The sequence below is a fragment of the Anopheles aquasalis genome, chromosome 2, assembly GCF_943734665.1.
Source record: "Anopheles aquasalis chromosome 2, idAnoAquaMG_Q_19, whole genome shotgun sequence".
Lineage (NCBI taxonomy): Eukaryota > Metazoa > Arthropoda > Insecta > Diptera > Culicidae > Anopheles > Anopheles aquasalis.
In genome coordinates, this window is record NC_064877.1 from 85,770,647 (window position 1) to 85,785,646 (window position 15,000).

The following is a 15,000-nucleotide window of genomic DNA, read 5'->3' on the forward strand; positions in this document are numbered from 1 at the left end:
TTACTTAGCTCCATCTCGTGCTCCGGTATCAGGTCGTCCTCCTGCTCGAGGTCCCCGTCGGACTCGGTGCCCGAGTCGTGACCGTCAATCTGTGGAAAGAAGCCCACCGGCAGGAAGGCAGAAAGAAGGCGAGAGTTATGTTAGCAAGAACAGGTCAACAGCATACAGCCACACGGCGCTGAGGACGACGACGACGACGACAACGAAGAGACTATTTGGGAACAGGCCACTGATGCCGATGATGCCGTTGATGATGATGGTTCATACCGAGTGGGAGTGGAGTGGGGTGCGATGGTATGTTAGCTAATGGGGGGGGGGGGGGGGGGGGGGGCTGGTGGTTGGGAAGGAGAGACGTTGCGCTTACTGCATAACGAAACGAATTTTTACTCGTGCACGCCTCAATTCCTTGGATAATGGCCAGCGGAAAGTAAGCGAAACAGTGAGCCACGGCAAACCCGGCGACCCACGAACTGCGCGCCGTCGTCTGTCGTACTTTGGTGTTCGGAACATCTTTCCCCGCCCGCCTCCCTCTTTATGCTGTACGCCTTCAATCAGATATTATGGTCGCGATGCGCGAACCAGAGCCGCTGGCATGGCTGGCCACGGCCTTCATAGGCCCTCTTCTCTTCAGTCCTCCAACCACCCCCCCGGCAAGACGCAATTGCAAATGCAAACACAGTCGCGGACGAGCAACGACAAGAAAACACACACAAACAAACAGGCAGTTAATTCCTTATTCATCTCGGTTCGAAGTAGCCGGACCATCGAGAGCGCCCGCTCGGAGGTACACCTTGGAACCGAGAGCCGCAGCGAATGAGAATTTAAATTTTTGGTCTTTTTTTTTGTGGGGAGGCCACACTTTGAAGAGCACACTGGGGCACTTGACTTTGACTAGTTCGTTCAAGGATCGTCTCTATCAGGAGCCTAGGATGATGGAGTCTCCCCTCCCCGCCCGCAAAACCTTCAACTTAACGCATTCTTCAGCGACTTCAGCGACCGAGCGGTCCGTGAGCTGTAGCAGGAGTCCTTCTTAATCGAATAATTCCATAATTCATCTTCTCATCTCAGGGGAATCCGACTCCGAGGGCAGGAGGAGGCTTATCGGGCGAGCGAGCTGGTAAAACTTTCCAACAAACTCCCTCGACTCCCTCGACACCACGGAGGTTGGCTAAGACTAAAACAGAGAGGACAGGAGACATCACAAGGTAATCCATTTGCAGCATTGACCACACGGAGCCCCGGGATCGCTGGCGACGATTACAGACACACATTCCAGGGACGATTGCTATCGGTATGGGACACCGAGGGGATGAGAGGACGGTGCGAGTGTTTGACTATCATTGGCCGATGCGGGTGCGGAATACATTATATTACCTTCGCTGTATTTATATTTCATTTTCGGGGGCTTTTCGGTTTATTTACTTTAACGCCACCACCGGTACGGCAGACCGAGCGGTTCTGTTCTGCAAGAGACTCCAGCGAAGGAAGCCATGAAGGTGCTTTGAGCCGCCGTCGTCGCCGTCATCATCATCATCGCATGGAGCCGGAAAGAACCAGTTTCTTCATCGAACCTTTCTTTCATTTCAATTTTTTTCCACCGCCTCCTGCTGCATCCATCTCAATCTCTCGTCTCGTTACTGCCTCGCTCGCTAGCACGCGCCCTCTCTCTCTCTCTCCCTCTGGCCGTTGGGCCGTGTTCTCCGGTATCTCCCAAGTATCTTCTCAGTCCCCGGGCGGGCGTAACTTCGTTTGCGCAAGAACCTCCGAGCGGGCGCGACGACGACGACGACGACGACGGTGAAGAACACGTTCGCTTTTGTTTCCTTCTTTCCCAATCCCGCCCGGCATTCTGCGTCGCCCACCCATCACCGACCATTCCACCATCTCGCGATGACTTCTATTTCACCTTCCTTTCGCTCGTGACTTGGGGTTTGCTGCCACTGCTGCTGCTGCTCCTCCCGGTACCACGTTCTGAGGAGACACACCGGTACCTGGGCGGCAGCGTCAGCAGCTGCTGGACGGGTTCAGGTCCCAGGGTTCTTGTTCCCTCCCAGCAGTGGCGCCCTTCATGCACTTTCACATCTTTTGCTGGCCAAAAACCGGCCCCACTGAAAGCCTTCGTTCCAGTAGCTCACAGGAAAGTCTTTGCACGGCTGCGAGACGCATTCTCTCGAAGGCACATCGCGAACGTTACCTCTAGACACGGTTTTCATCCGAGTAAGCTTATTGTTTCGCAGCAATTATCAATCGCAGTGGCAACGCTGGATAACAAATTCTTGACCAGAACTCTATTCGATTGATTTCAGAATCGGCATTCTTCACAAAACATCACAAATATGAATAATGCTGACCTGGACAATTACTGTGCTGTCAGCATCTATTCGGGGTATCAATGTCGATACTGTCACTCCAAACCTCAATCTAGACTTATCCGGAAAGTCCTTGGAAGAATAGATCGTCGTCTGCCATTATCTCCTCATGCATGAGGGCCAAATATCCTTCTGAGAAACTTCTCTTCTCGTACGCGTATCGGTGGGATTCACTATTTTTCGATCCATTTTCTGTGCTCAAGTCTCACAGGGGTATGAAAGCACTGACACTATAAAATACTATGCTGGAATGCTGACCAGCACTTACCACGTATCGATGTAACTAGCCAGCACTATGTGCCACTACAATTAACTTTGATCTGAACACTTCTGGGAACACTTCGCTTCTCGACAAAAACTACTGCATCCCTCGCGACCATGTCTACTCTGATCGGTTACCAAGCATCAGCCAGTGCCTTCTACGCTTCCTCCCAAAAAAGAAAAGTTCGTCTGGGATTTGAAACAGCAAAAAAGCCGGTCCAGTAGTTCTACCTCGCGTTACAATTGGATGGACGCGCAGTGGACGCAAGTGAGCTCGGGCTTGGGAGTTTCGCGCCCCTCTTGGGAGAGGGTAGAAAAGCGGAAATTACAAAACGCAATCAATGGTAACAAGCTGGAGTGGAGTTTTCTATAATTTGCCACCGCGATGGCGGTGCTGCCACCGACAACATCTCCTCCAGGGACAAGTAAAACACGGCCCGTTAACGAAGGAACGAAAGTCCTCGGTGTTCCACATGCTTGTACGGTTCTTTTTTTTTCCTACTTTTTTGCTCCATCCTTCCGTGACATTACAAGCTGAAACATGCTCCCCGACCGGCCGAGCGACCGGGGAGAGGGTCAAGGCTAATGAGCTTTTCACGCCGCTAGTGCTAGCCATCGCGGTAATGCTCCTGGGGACACTTACCAAACGCTCTCCTCACGAATGTGGTGCTTGGTCTCGCCGGGCACCAGGATGGTATTCCCAACCCATTGGGGAGGGTTTTAGGGTGGCGTGCCAGTGCCGTTGTCTCATTGTCGATTGCCCTTCTCGGTTGTGGCTTCCCATGCAATGGTGTCTGTCTGGCACTCGATGGAGCATGTAAATGGATAACAATGGCCACCGCGGGTGTGGTGGCCAAATGCGGATGGTATCTCACGCACGCGCTCCACGCGGGGTCGATGGATCATGTATTATAGTCATTTGATTGGAATGCGCCAGACCACCAGCAGCAGCAGCAGCAGCAGCACTGGAAGCTCATCTTCTTCCTTGCTACCAACAGGTGCCCACGATCAGCGATCGAAACGATCGACACTCACGCACAGCCACAGCGCACTGGCATGGTAAATGGTAATTATGTCGGGAGCGCAGCGCAGATCCTCCTGCCATCCTATGCCGGAGAAACGCAAAACATAATGCGTGAAATCAAACCGGACAGCGCAAGAAGCTACCGGAGAAGAAGCTCCACCGTCGTGGCCCATTCCAAAAAAAAAAACGGGGAAAAAATTGCGTTCATCATCGTCATTATGACGGTGAAGCTTCTTCATCCGCTTGTGCCCTCTCTCTCTCTCTCTCTCTCTCTCTCTCTGCCTCTGTTTCGTGGGCCCACTCAAGGCAAACATTAACTTTAAACGTCCTGGCACGCTTTTACACTGGTGGCGAGAGTATGCACCCCCTCCCCGGAAACTGGTAAAATCAATAATCAATCATCATCAATCATTGCTCAAGTGCTCCCGGGCATGTGCTCAGGGGGGCCTGCAAATTTGGAGCCCATTCTTTTTTTTTTTTTGGAGGCGGCGGTGTGGACGAGGACGAGGGTGAAAAGAATTTAAAATGTTTAGTGATCGACCACCAAGTGGCTGTTCCATGTCCTCGTCGTCGTCGTCGTCATCGGTGCAACGTGGCCACCGGAACGGAGCAGCGATGAAAGAGAGAGTCACAGAGAAAGGGATAGAAAAGGAGAGAAAGAGTGGCAGCACGTCGAGCACGTTGCAGCAATTGAAATGCAGTCACAATTGCATTATTACACAATGCACCGCACCTCACTCACCGTAATTCCAACATTGTAACCGAACGCTAATGATAATGCATCATACGCACATGCTATGCTGCTCCTCTCTCTCTCTTTCTTTCTCTCTTTCCCTTTGCATTCTTACAACAATAATGGTCCCCACGAGTGCAGTGATGCAGGGCAAAAAGATACACCAAGAGAGCTGCTAGCAGTGCACCAGTGAGCTAACAACACTAATCAATGCACCACCAACCAGCACATATGCTGCTGGTGTCCATGTTGCTCTCGCTGGCACAGGGGAGTGCATGGAACGCGACCAACGGGGAGCGTCTTCTTTGTCACTTCCATTCAACTGTCACACAGTGATTGTTGTGCTCGGCTCATCCACCTCTACCTTCCCTTGCACCCCTTTTTCCAGATCCAGCTTGTTCTGGGAATGGAGTTTATGCGATCCGGGGGAGCATCGCACGCTCTGCGCTGCGCTGCGCTGCCCTTGTGTTCTCACACGACAGGCCGACGGCGCGGTCTCTAAAGTAAAGAATAAACATTGTGCAACGGCTTAAAATACACTCCGCGTTCGCTTCATCTCCTCTACCATTCCAGTCTCCACCGTCTTCTTATGTTGCTGTTCTCGCGTTGCTGTTGAGGCGATCGTTGAAAGTGCTCAACCGAGCGCGATCTCTGGTGAGAGCCAAACCTCATTGCCGTTCCATTCGCCCTTCATTATTTCATTCATCTCACACAGTCGCTGCATCCAATTCGCACCAAGAGGAAGGAGGGTATGCTACACTTTTATTGTTACGATTTTTTAAACTGTAATTAATGCCCGGCCCATCTCTTCCTCTCCAGCTCATTTCAAGCCAACAGCAAAACATCACACCCATGTAGGGGGTTGTTCATTTCAGATTTTTCCCGTTCTCCTTCTCGGTTCCCCGGGCGGCGAATCACCCCACACCCCCCTCTCTCTCTCTACTGTCTGTTTGTTTGTTTGTTTGTTTGAGAAATACATTCACAACGCGTCAACGAGATCCCTCTTTGCTCTCTGTTCCTCGTTGATGATGGAATGAGGATTCCTTTTTAGCGATTTTTTTTGTGCGTCCTCGTGCCAGTACGCTCCACAGCATTGCTGTTATCCAGAGCACAGCACGACGAAGCATGATGATGGTGATGATGTGTGTTCGTTCTCAGCCAAATATGGTCAAACGGCATCCACGGTGGAGGTCCACGGAACACACAGAGCACAGACCGAAAACGGTTGTAACGGTGATGCTGCGAGCCGGTTTTCGGTTTCGGAGTCACTTTTGCTTCTTCTTCTCAAATGCGCACACCCATAACCGGTGATGTGTCATTCATTCCGTCAACGAGCTGCGCACTCCAAAAACCACCACAAAATTGAACTCCAACAATGTCCCACACTCCATACCGTTTTCACATGCGCCCTTAACAGTCGTAAGTGTCGTTTAATTGCTGCGCCCTCATTCCAGGGACCTGTTCCCCACGAGAAATGTGTCCTTTTCGAGCAGGAATGGTCGAAGCAAAAAGGAACCAACCGGTTGATTGGGTCAGTGCACAATCACGCTCAACCAAATCGCTCTCACGATGGCCAGATGGCCGATCGATCGAGTGATCACTTTACAATTCAAAACCGACTCCTCTTCTCTCGCGAGTTCAACGGTGAACGGACAGCTGATTAGAAATTCCAAACATCGTCCTCCTCGAGCGATAGATCGTGCAAACAACAAATCGTCCGTGGTCGATCGTCCACCAGAACGCGATCGCGTCAGTTCACCCAAAAAAGTTCCCGTCAAGGCTAAATCAATACCACAGTGGTTGCGACGGCGCCGTTTGCGATTAGATTTCGCCTTTCGCTTCAGCCTTTTGCAGAATTGCAGCCGCCTTACTGTCTTGTCCGGCCAGCCAGCCAGTCAGCGAGCGAAAAACCAGTTCCAGCGATCAAGCACGATCCCGTACGATCGCCAAAGGCCTTGGGGGCCCCGTACCTTCTGGTGGTGGTGCACACCACCATGATTACGCTATTAATGGCCTCGAAGCACGAGCGAAAAAGCGAAAGAGAACCAACTGCTTGCCGCGGTTCTTGCGTGCCGATTACGCTAGAAAGTTTAGGACCCAGAACCGTCCATCGTCCACCACGCCATAGTAGAGAACCGGACCCTCGGGCCAGACACGGTAGCAGCAGCAGCAGCAGCAACGGGTTTGGTCGTCCGTACAAGGAATGCCGATTGACGAACGGGCTGCCACCACATAACGGAACGGACAGAGCAGTGGAGAGAAAGGAAGGAGGCCGTAGAAGAAGGAAAAGAAGCAAGTGAAACATAAATCATGAAGTCAATCTCCTCCTCGGTCAGACCGGAGGTCCGATCGCACTTCGCGAAACATCTCAGCACGAACTTGGCTCTGGCTGGCTCGCTGGCTGATTTTCAGGTTTAACGCCGGACCGATCGAGCGCCGATCGGTGGCCTGAATGTGGCCAGACACCGGGCCTTATTTAGAGGTTATGTTCGACGATCGCATGTTCAACGACGGCACCACAACAGCTCGATGCTCGTGGTCACGATTATGCGTTCGCTGCTTGCTCGTTCTTCGTCGACGTCCAGGCGAGTAGAACGGATTCAGTAGTAAAGGAGAACGGGGATGTGAGAGGGCGTTGGCTGGTGTTCCGTGTACCTTCCGCAAACCCCATAATTTGCCCTTTGGCCCCCTGGAAGTGCACGCTCTGAGAGTACACCTCTGGGATGCGGTGTTAGGTCACGTCACGAACCAGAAAACCGGTTCGCGCGATCGTAGTTGTCGTGATCGGTTATAACCGAGTAACGACGACGACGACGATTACCTTCTCCTCGCTCCCCCCCACAGTTGGAGAGAGGGACGCGGATTACGCCAGTGTATAAAGCGAGGATCGTGTGGGCGAGCGCGATCCATTGCAGCTCGGCGATTTCGAGGATCGCGATCGAGATTCATCGTTCGGTCGGTTCGTTCTACGCTGGCCGGTCGCGGCAATTGATTGAGGTTCCTGGAGGTTAACCTTTCCCCGTCTCCGACTCCTGGGCTACGGGATTCGTTCGTCTTTATGATCAATCGAGGCCCTCTTCTTGGAGTTCTGACCAACGATCGCCCTTTTCTTTTGTACGACTTGGCCCACACCGCTCCTTCCTTGCTGCGTCGCAATCTGGACATTCTTTTGACCAAATTGTGGTCCACCTTCTTTTCTCCAAACGTTTGCTGGTGCTGGACATTAGCACACTGGACCAACCAGAACCGGGGGGGGGGGGGGGGGGGGGGGGGACGTTGAGGCCGTTTTGGGGTGCCAGCAGCCAAAATTTATTACACATTCACTGCACATACACGACGAGCGTGAAGACGACGGCCAGAAGCGAGTGTATGTATTGCATTTTATGGCTTTTGCTTCACTTGCGATGCGCGGTTTTGCTTTTTTTTTTTGGGACAGACCGAGGGGTTCCGCAAGGTTTGAGGGGCTTTTGCTTTGTTGTGCTTGCTTCCTCGCTCGCTCGCCGCGTTACTGTTGCTAGCAATTGTTCTTGCTGTTGCTGCTGTCATCCCCCACCACAACACATACACAAGCGCGCGCGCCCCCCTTTTTGGGGTCAAAAGAGATGGAATTGGTTTTTCGGCATTTTTTTTTCTTCGGCCAAAAATCTACCAAGGTCTGGGGCACTCGCCAGGACTCGCCAGGAGGTCCATACTGGTGTCCGAGGTTCATAAATTTCATTCCCTCGTTTTTTTTCCTCTCTTCCGAATCTCCAAACCGGTGGCATCCATTCCGAGCAATCTTTTCGGCTCGAAAATGATTTAATACTCGTTTTACCAGGCCACCGACCGCCACTTTTCCCCGGCACCCGGCGGTATGCTGCCTGTGTGCTTTCGCTGTTCTCCTTCATCTTCGGTGAAGAATTGACCTCCTGCTCCTCCACCTCCTTCCCCTTCATTGGACGGTCGTGCTGGTGCTTGCTGGAACTGGCCTCAAGTTCACTCGAATTGAACGCCGAAAACTCCTCTCTCGCTCATTAATTATGTGCAAACACGGCCCATAATCGATATACGCAGCACACGAAGGGGGCAGCAGCACGAACATCAAAGCATAATTTCGCAGCACAAGCCACCATGGCACCCCCTCGCCCGGGTTCTGGGAAGGATATGGATTGGTCTGGGGCCGATCTGGGTTTGGAAGTGAATTCAAATAACCGAACTGCCACCCAGCCCAAAATGGCGTGTTTTACAAGTGAAGCGAAAGGGAGGTTCGATTATTAAAATTAATTAACCGTAATGAGGAGATAGCAGATAGGAAAAACGGGTGTCTAGAGGGGTGTGACGGGTGGTGGAGGTTGTCCAACTCATTAAATCGCGAAAGGTGTCTCTTACAGCAGCCTCAACAGGCTCAGCAGCAGCAGCAGCAGCACACCTCCGTGATTTGCTTCCGATCGATCCGGGACTCCTGGGGTGCGGTTTCGGAAATCGATCCTCCTCCCCCAGGAGGGATGAGAGATCGATTCCAGAGGGAGACGATCCATGTAACCGAGAGGATACTCAAGTGAATTTTTCCTTTTTTCTCTCTTTTTCTCTCACATTCTATTCTTTCGTCCTGCGAAAAGGACACGGCCCATAATAACCGTGTGACATTTACGCTCCGATGATAATCACGCTTCAGAAGTGTGCGAGTAGAACCTGTGTACCGAGCGTCCTAGCGTCCTGGCGGCCGGTAGTCGTTCGTTATGGTCCTGGCAGCACGATAGCAGATGGCCTCACCACCCGTGAAGTGGTCACACCCTGCGCGAAAGGGGATAATCCCACTTTTCTCTAACGCTCTCGAACGGTCCGTTTGGAAAAAAGGGGATTATCGTAAATGCCTCTCTGGACCCGGAACAGAAGCTGCTTCCTTCCTTGCGTTGTTTTCCACAACGAACAGGTTACACAATAGCGCGCCAGAACAGATTTACATTTGTGGCTGCTGACCCCCCTGGAGCGAATGAAGTGAGAGGATGTTATTATGTTGTGGGGCTGACTGGCTGGCTGTGTAGCAAAAAATAGCGATTTTAATAGAGATATCCGGATCCAGATCAGTCAAGGGCACCCTGAACACAAGTGGTAGTGTCGCCGTCGAGGTGATCGATCGCTCGCTCGCTGATGATGCTGCTGCTCCTGCTCGGTATGATCCCGGGGAGGGAAAAAAGGTGAAAGAAACACCGAATAAGATGAAGAGATGTCCTCCCCAAAGCACCCTCCTCCACAGTAGAAAGAGAGAAGGAGCGAGTGCTATTAGAGAAAAGATACAATTCCCAGCGACAGCAACGACCGCTGCTTGCTTGCTTGCTTGCTCATGAGGCTGATGGTCGTCGATTCATAAAAAGTAAAAACTACGTTCGCTCCCGCGCGCACACACTGGAGAGGACGAACTGGAGCATTACGGAGTATACTCCCCCCGTCCCCTTGGCCCTCTCCCTCCCTTCGGTTGAAGTGGCTGTGAATGAAATGGGAGAACGAGCGAGTGGAGCGATGTCGGTGTTGGTTGTAAAAGACTCTCCACACCACCATCACCACCACTAACAGCAGCATCGCAAAAAGGACCTGATGGTGGTGCTGCTTCCTTTTTTTCGTTTCACCGTTTCTCTATTGGTGTCTCCTTTCAACCCAAAACGAAGGGAGACTGGGTGATGGGTGGTGCTGAAATAACATTTTCTACGCCATGGCGTAGTATGCGCAAAGCGCAGCAGCAGCAGCAGCAGCAGCAGCAGCGCCAACATCGTAACCGTTCTTTGCACGAACGCGACCCGAGGAATCGCACGACGTCGTGAACGACGACGACGATGGCGTACTACTACGCGTAGCGATGACTTTGAAGTCTCCTGGAGCTCCTTGGCCTCGGAAAAACAGAGTACGAGCACGTCTTCGAGAACGAAGACGCTCTACGCCGTACGCGCACTACTCCAGGGCCAAGACAAGCTGGCTGGCCTGGTCTGGCAGCCTGGCATCGCCGTCATCACACCACTGGGACGTCACGCAGACAGCCTCCTCGAGCTAGTAGCGCTCGAAGCACTCTTTTCTCGTTTTTCCGTGTGTCTCTGTGGAAAAACTCTCCGAAAACGCACACCAACCGACCGACCGACGTCTTGCGCCCTTTGAAGCCCCTCCATCCCGGTTCCCTAACTGCCTTTGAACCTTCTTCTTAAGAGAGTGACCTCACGAGCACCAGCAGCAGGACCGATAGGACCTTAGAACGAGGACACCTCGGCTATTCATCTCAGGACCGCTTCCACCGCCAAGGTCACGAGCACTCCGTCAATCCAAAGATCTCCGGAAATTCTTTAAGAACACGTACAACTCCAGTAACAGCAGCAGTGTTGTTGGAGTTGATCACACTGGCAGTGGCGCTGGTGGACTACGTCTTTAGCTAATGAATATTTGATTCCAAATTCACTGGAAGTCATTTAGTGTGGGCGTAGATTGAAGGCGTTGGAGGATCGCCTTCTCTTTCTAGCTTTTCTATCTCACGGTATCTCTCTCTCTCTGTCTCTCTCTGTTTCATCACTACAGCCTCCAAGGGTCCAGGAAGAGACAGATTGGATAAGAGGTGTCTCCAGTGCTGCCAAGCCCCGCAGTGTTTTTTAAAAGCCCTTCCTTCAGTTCCTTAGAAGCTCCAGGAAAGGAGGTGTGGTGCAGGGAGAAGGCCAGAATGCTGGCATAGAATTAACGACACCGTTCCCCCAACGGCGAGTGGGCGTAGAGTAACCAATGGAGATACTTTTCAAGGGCAATCGACACCGCGACGTGCGCACGACATCCCTCTCAAGGAATGGGAGGGAGAAAGGGGTGGGGGGTTCCGTTCAGTAGTTCGTCCACCCACTCCCCGTGAACCCGGGGGCCCTAATAGAGTAGAGAGTGCTGCGAGAGCCTTCTTTTTTTCGCTCCTCCTGGAACACGCCACAGCACTGCGCCTTCGGTGTTAGAAGCTTCGTGGAACAAACCTAGAGGAATGCGGCCCGAAGAATTGCAACGCAAAGTAATCGAAGTACTTACGGTGCTTGGGAATAACCCTGGCATTTTCACGCGAGTTTGCAGGAACACGAACACACCGACGCGGACACACGCGGACACGGACTACGGAACGAAACAAACACACGACCGGTACGGTGGCGGACGTGGACGTGGACGTGGACGTGGACGCGGATACACTTCCAAAGTCACCTTTGGCAAACAACAAAGACCAGCAGCCCGTATCCTTCGTTCCTGTGGGGCTTTTCCGCTTTATAGTCTCTCTCTTTCTTTCTCTCTCTCTCTCTCTCTCTCTCTCTCGTTCTCTTGCTTTTTCGCTAGCTGTCTCTTTCTTCTCTTTTGATTCTCTCGCTCAGCGGCTCTCAGCAGGCCCTGGCCCTTTTTCCTCCCAGAAACTCCACGGTTTTCCAGGCCTTCTTCTTCGATCTTCACGCTAACGCCCCCCCACAAAGGACTAAGCCTTACACACCTTCTCGCTTACAAAGAAGAAAGGACACTGGCACACATGCACACACCGGCGATTCAGCTGAGTACACAAGAAGTACACCAGGGACTCCAGTACACAGACTGCAGGACCTGTGCCCGTGGACTAATGTAGACCTGGTGGCCCCTCTGCTAGTTGCCTGGACACCGGAGCAGGAATAGATAGCATCGAAACAGATCTAACGAATAATCAAATGTTCACTTTTGTCCTTCAACTTCCCCAAGCCATTTGCGGTGCTATTGCTCCTTCGGTGCTCTCGTATCCATTTTCTCTCTCGTTCTCTCTCTCTCGAGCGCGCACACTGGCTCTCTCTCACTCTCTTTGTGTGCTGTCCTGCTTACGCCCCTTTTATCTAGGAGCTTTATTGCTCAACTGACTTGACACTTTCGCTTTCGATCAGCTCAATGGCCGGTGGCCGGATAGGGAGTGCTGCTGCTACTCCTGCTGCTGCTGCTGCTGCTAATGATGGAATCGATTGGATCCTTTCCGAACCCGTCGAACGATTCGATGTCACTCGACTCGACTGTATTGTGGTGTGCGTCCCTTTGGGGGTATGCAATCAACACCAATCTCCTAGGCTGCTACGATGCTCGGGGCCGACGGCTTCTTGCAATCCAAAGCCCACTGGCACAGCAAAGCTGAGGCAACGCAGACACCGCACCGTAGACCACACGCTGTGGACCTGATGAGGCCACACCACACCACACCACACGACACACTGCACTGGTGGCGCTCTCTCGACCTGTTCTCGCTAAACTGGCGAACGCTGGTGAGCTTCAGCGAGCCCACGACGCACCGAACGATGCCGTTGCTGCTGCTGCTGCTGCTGCCATCGACGACGTTCTGACACAACCGGATTTTCAGAGCCTTCTTCGTTCGTGCCGGTGCCACCGTTTGCCGGTGTGCTCTGCTACTCTATGTGTCAGCGCTTTCGAGGGGGGAAGTGAGCTGCTTTCGCTGCTCTGGCTGGCTTTGGAGCTCGGGCCCCGGGACACCCCGACACGGCGCGAGGCGATGTAAATAAGCGCTGCGGCTCTTCGCCTTCGGCCTCGAGGTTGAGGTTTCGTTGGGAAAAATTAAGTTTTAATCTACGTGGATTAGCATGGAACGCGCTTGTCGTACGTCGTAGCAGGCGTGGATTAGAGATTCCACTTCCCAAGGACCGTTTACTCCTCTAGGATCCAGGCGCGCGTAAGTCTTGAGTAAGTTCCTGAGTCTCTGAACACGGGGGGAACGGGAACGCAACGCGGATACGGTTCACGCGGTTTTCGCTTCCTGTGATTCCTGTGACGCGCGATGAACGGCCGAAACCGTACTGGAGTTGGCGAGCGAAGCTCGACCACGATATTACGCTGACGACCAGACCGACCCAGTGTGTTCCGAGTCCGAGTGTCAGCCTTTACCACCACTCGCTCTCTCTTTCTCTCTCACTCTGTCTCTCTCTCTCTCTCTCACGCTGTCACTCTGTCTCTTTCTCCCTTCGCTCTCGCTCTGTGGCTGGCTGGTTGGCCGACCTCGAAACACCCAAGGCAAGGCCCCCGAGAAGTCTCTGCAATTCCTGTCCGGTGTAATTCGCGTTCCCGTCCGTCCTTTCGACGCTCACGGCACTCGCGGCCGCCATTCGTCCTTGCTCATTCAACTTTTTTCAGTCACTCATGGAGCCCGGGGTGTCCCTTTGGGGCAACATTGGAAGGATGAGTGTCAATGACTTGCGCTCACCGGGTTCTCGTGGGTGACCGGACGTGGGGCGAAAGCTCTACCCCCCCCCCCCCCCCCCCCCCCCAAAAGCTCGCTTTGCTACGTGGAGGCGCACGTCAAGGATATACACACGGAAAACGTAACTCTCGAGTTCGCTTTTGCGGAATTTTCCAACCACCATTCCTAACCGTTGGATATAATTAGTTTAATTTTGTTATCTGCTAAATGTTAGAAGAACAAACCTATCAGAATGCTCATCAAAAAGTCATCAAAAGGATGAAGAAAATATTCCTGAAAAGCTATCCAAGCAAGCTATATCCATCGGTGTAACGCGTGGCTCTGTGTTAGTGCTGCCTACTACTGCGTCTCTAATACACAGGCCGGAGCAATGATCCTTTCTTACGCTCGCTCGTGCTCGTGAGCGTCATGCGCGTATCGTATCGGTTCAATGAAAAGGTTCAAAGCTTTCCCGACTTCCACTACAGCTTGCTAGTAATAGCCCAAAAACCACCCCCTCCCAAAACGCCAACGATTCCACGGACACACATAAAGAGACAGAGGTGTATGAGTGATACTCGTATTACAGGGTTTCGGCAGGACAAAGCAGTAGTAACGAGTAGAGTATGGCTAACTTCTGTGGCCCCGGTTGTCCCACCAACACCAAACAAAGACGTGCGTAAGGATGTAAGGATGTGTTTCATCCCAGGAAGCACCGGAACAGATGGAAGGAAGGAAGGCAGGAAGGAAGCAAGGAAAACTTCCTTCCTTAGGAGTACTGGAAGAGAAGGAGGAGAAGCGCGCTGTCTTACTTAACCAGCCATTGTGTAATACAGCGACGAACGGACACATAGTCGCGTGCACACACAGCCACGCACACAATATCGGCAGACGGGTAGACGGACGGACTCGTAAAGGACATCACAACCATCACCGGATACGCCAAACAAAGGCTTTTTTATTTTTGGAAACCCAGGGCGCCTCCATTTAGCTCCAACACAAAGGAATCGTTCCGGAGAGAGAAAGGGGCTGGTGTTATTCAGTGGAAAACATTTCCTTCTTTACATGACACACAGTTTCATTATAAAATTGACGTTCCTTGGGTGCCAATGACTGAACGTTAAATACCTTCTCTAATTCCTGGAAAATTGTTTTGGGAAAACCCGTCGCGAAACGTCATTCATGCCCTATAGGTGCCCAATTCCCAGGAATGTCACGATCGTAGTAGCTTTGTTGGGTGAAATTTATGCAAATTCCTACCATAATACTCTCGCGAGCCTGATGCTAAAATGAAATTCGATTCGAAACCATATTACTCCCATTCCGTTCAGAGGGAAGGGAGGTCTGAAAGGGAGCACAAATAATACGTGGAAGTGATAGTAGCTACCCATTTCCACGAAATTCGCTCACCCAATCTCCCAATGTATGTGTCGGTCGG

At 52.2% G+C, this 15,000-nt stretch overlaps 1 protein-coding gene across 2 annotated transcripts in view; it reads right to left on the reverse strand.

Annotated features, from left to right (window-relative positions):
* Positions 1 to 15,000, reverse strand: part of LOC126569934 (ecdysone-induced protein 74EF) — a 44,513-nt gene that overhangs the window by 26,487 nt on the left and 3,026 nt on the right. The window contains exons 1-2 of one of the 2 annotated variants that reach the window (XM_050227353.1): positions 11,408 to 12,199; positions 5 to 89 (exon numbers count right to left, since the gene is read on the reverse strand). In XM_050227353.1, coding sequence (XP_050083310.1) covers positions 5 to 89; positions 11,408 to 11,431 — 109 coding nt within the window. In that variant the 5' untranslated portion in view covers positions 11,432 to 12,199. Of the gene's footprint in view, positions 1 to 4; positions 90 to 11,407; positions 12,200 to 15,000 lie in introns of those variants that run through there. The other variant, XM_050227352.1, reaches the window with a different exon arrangement.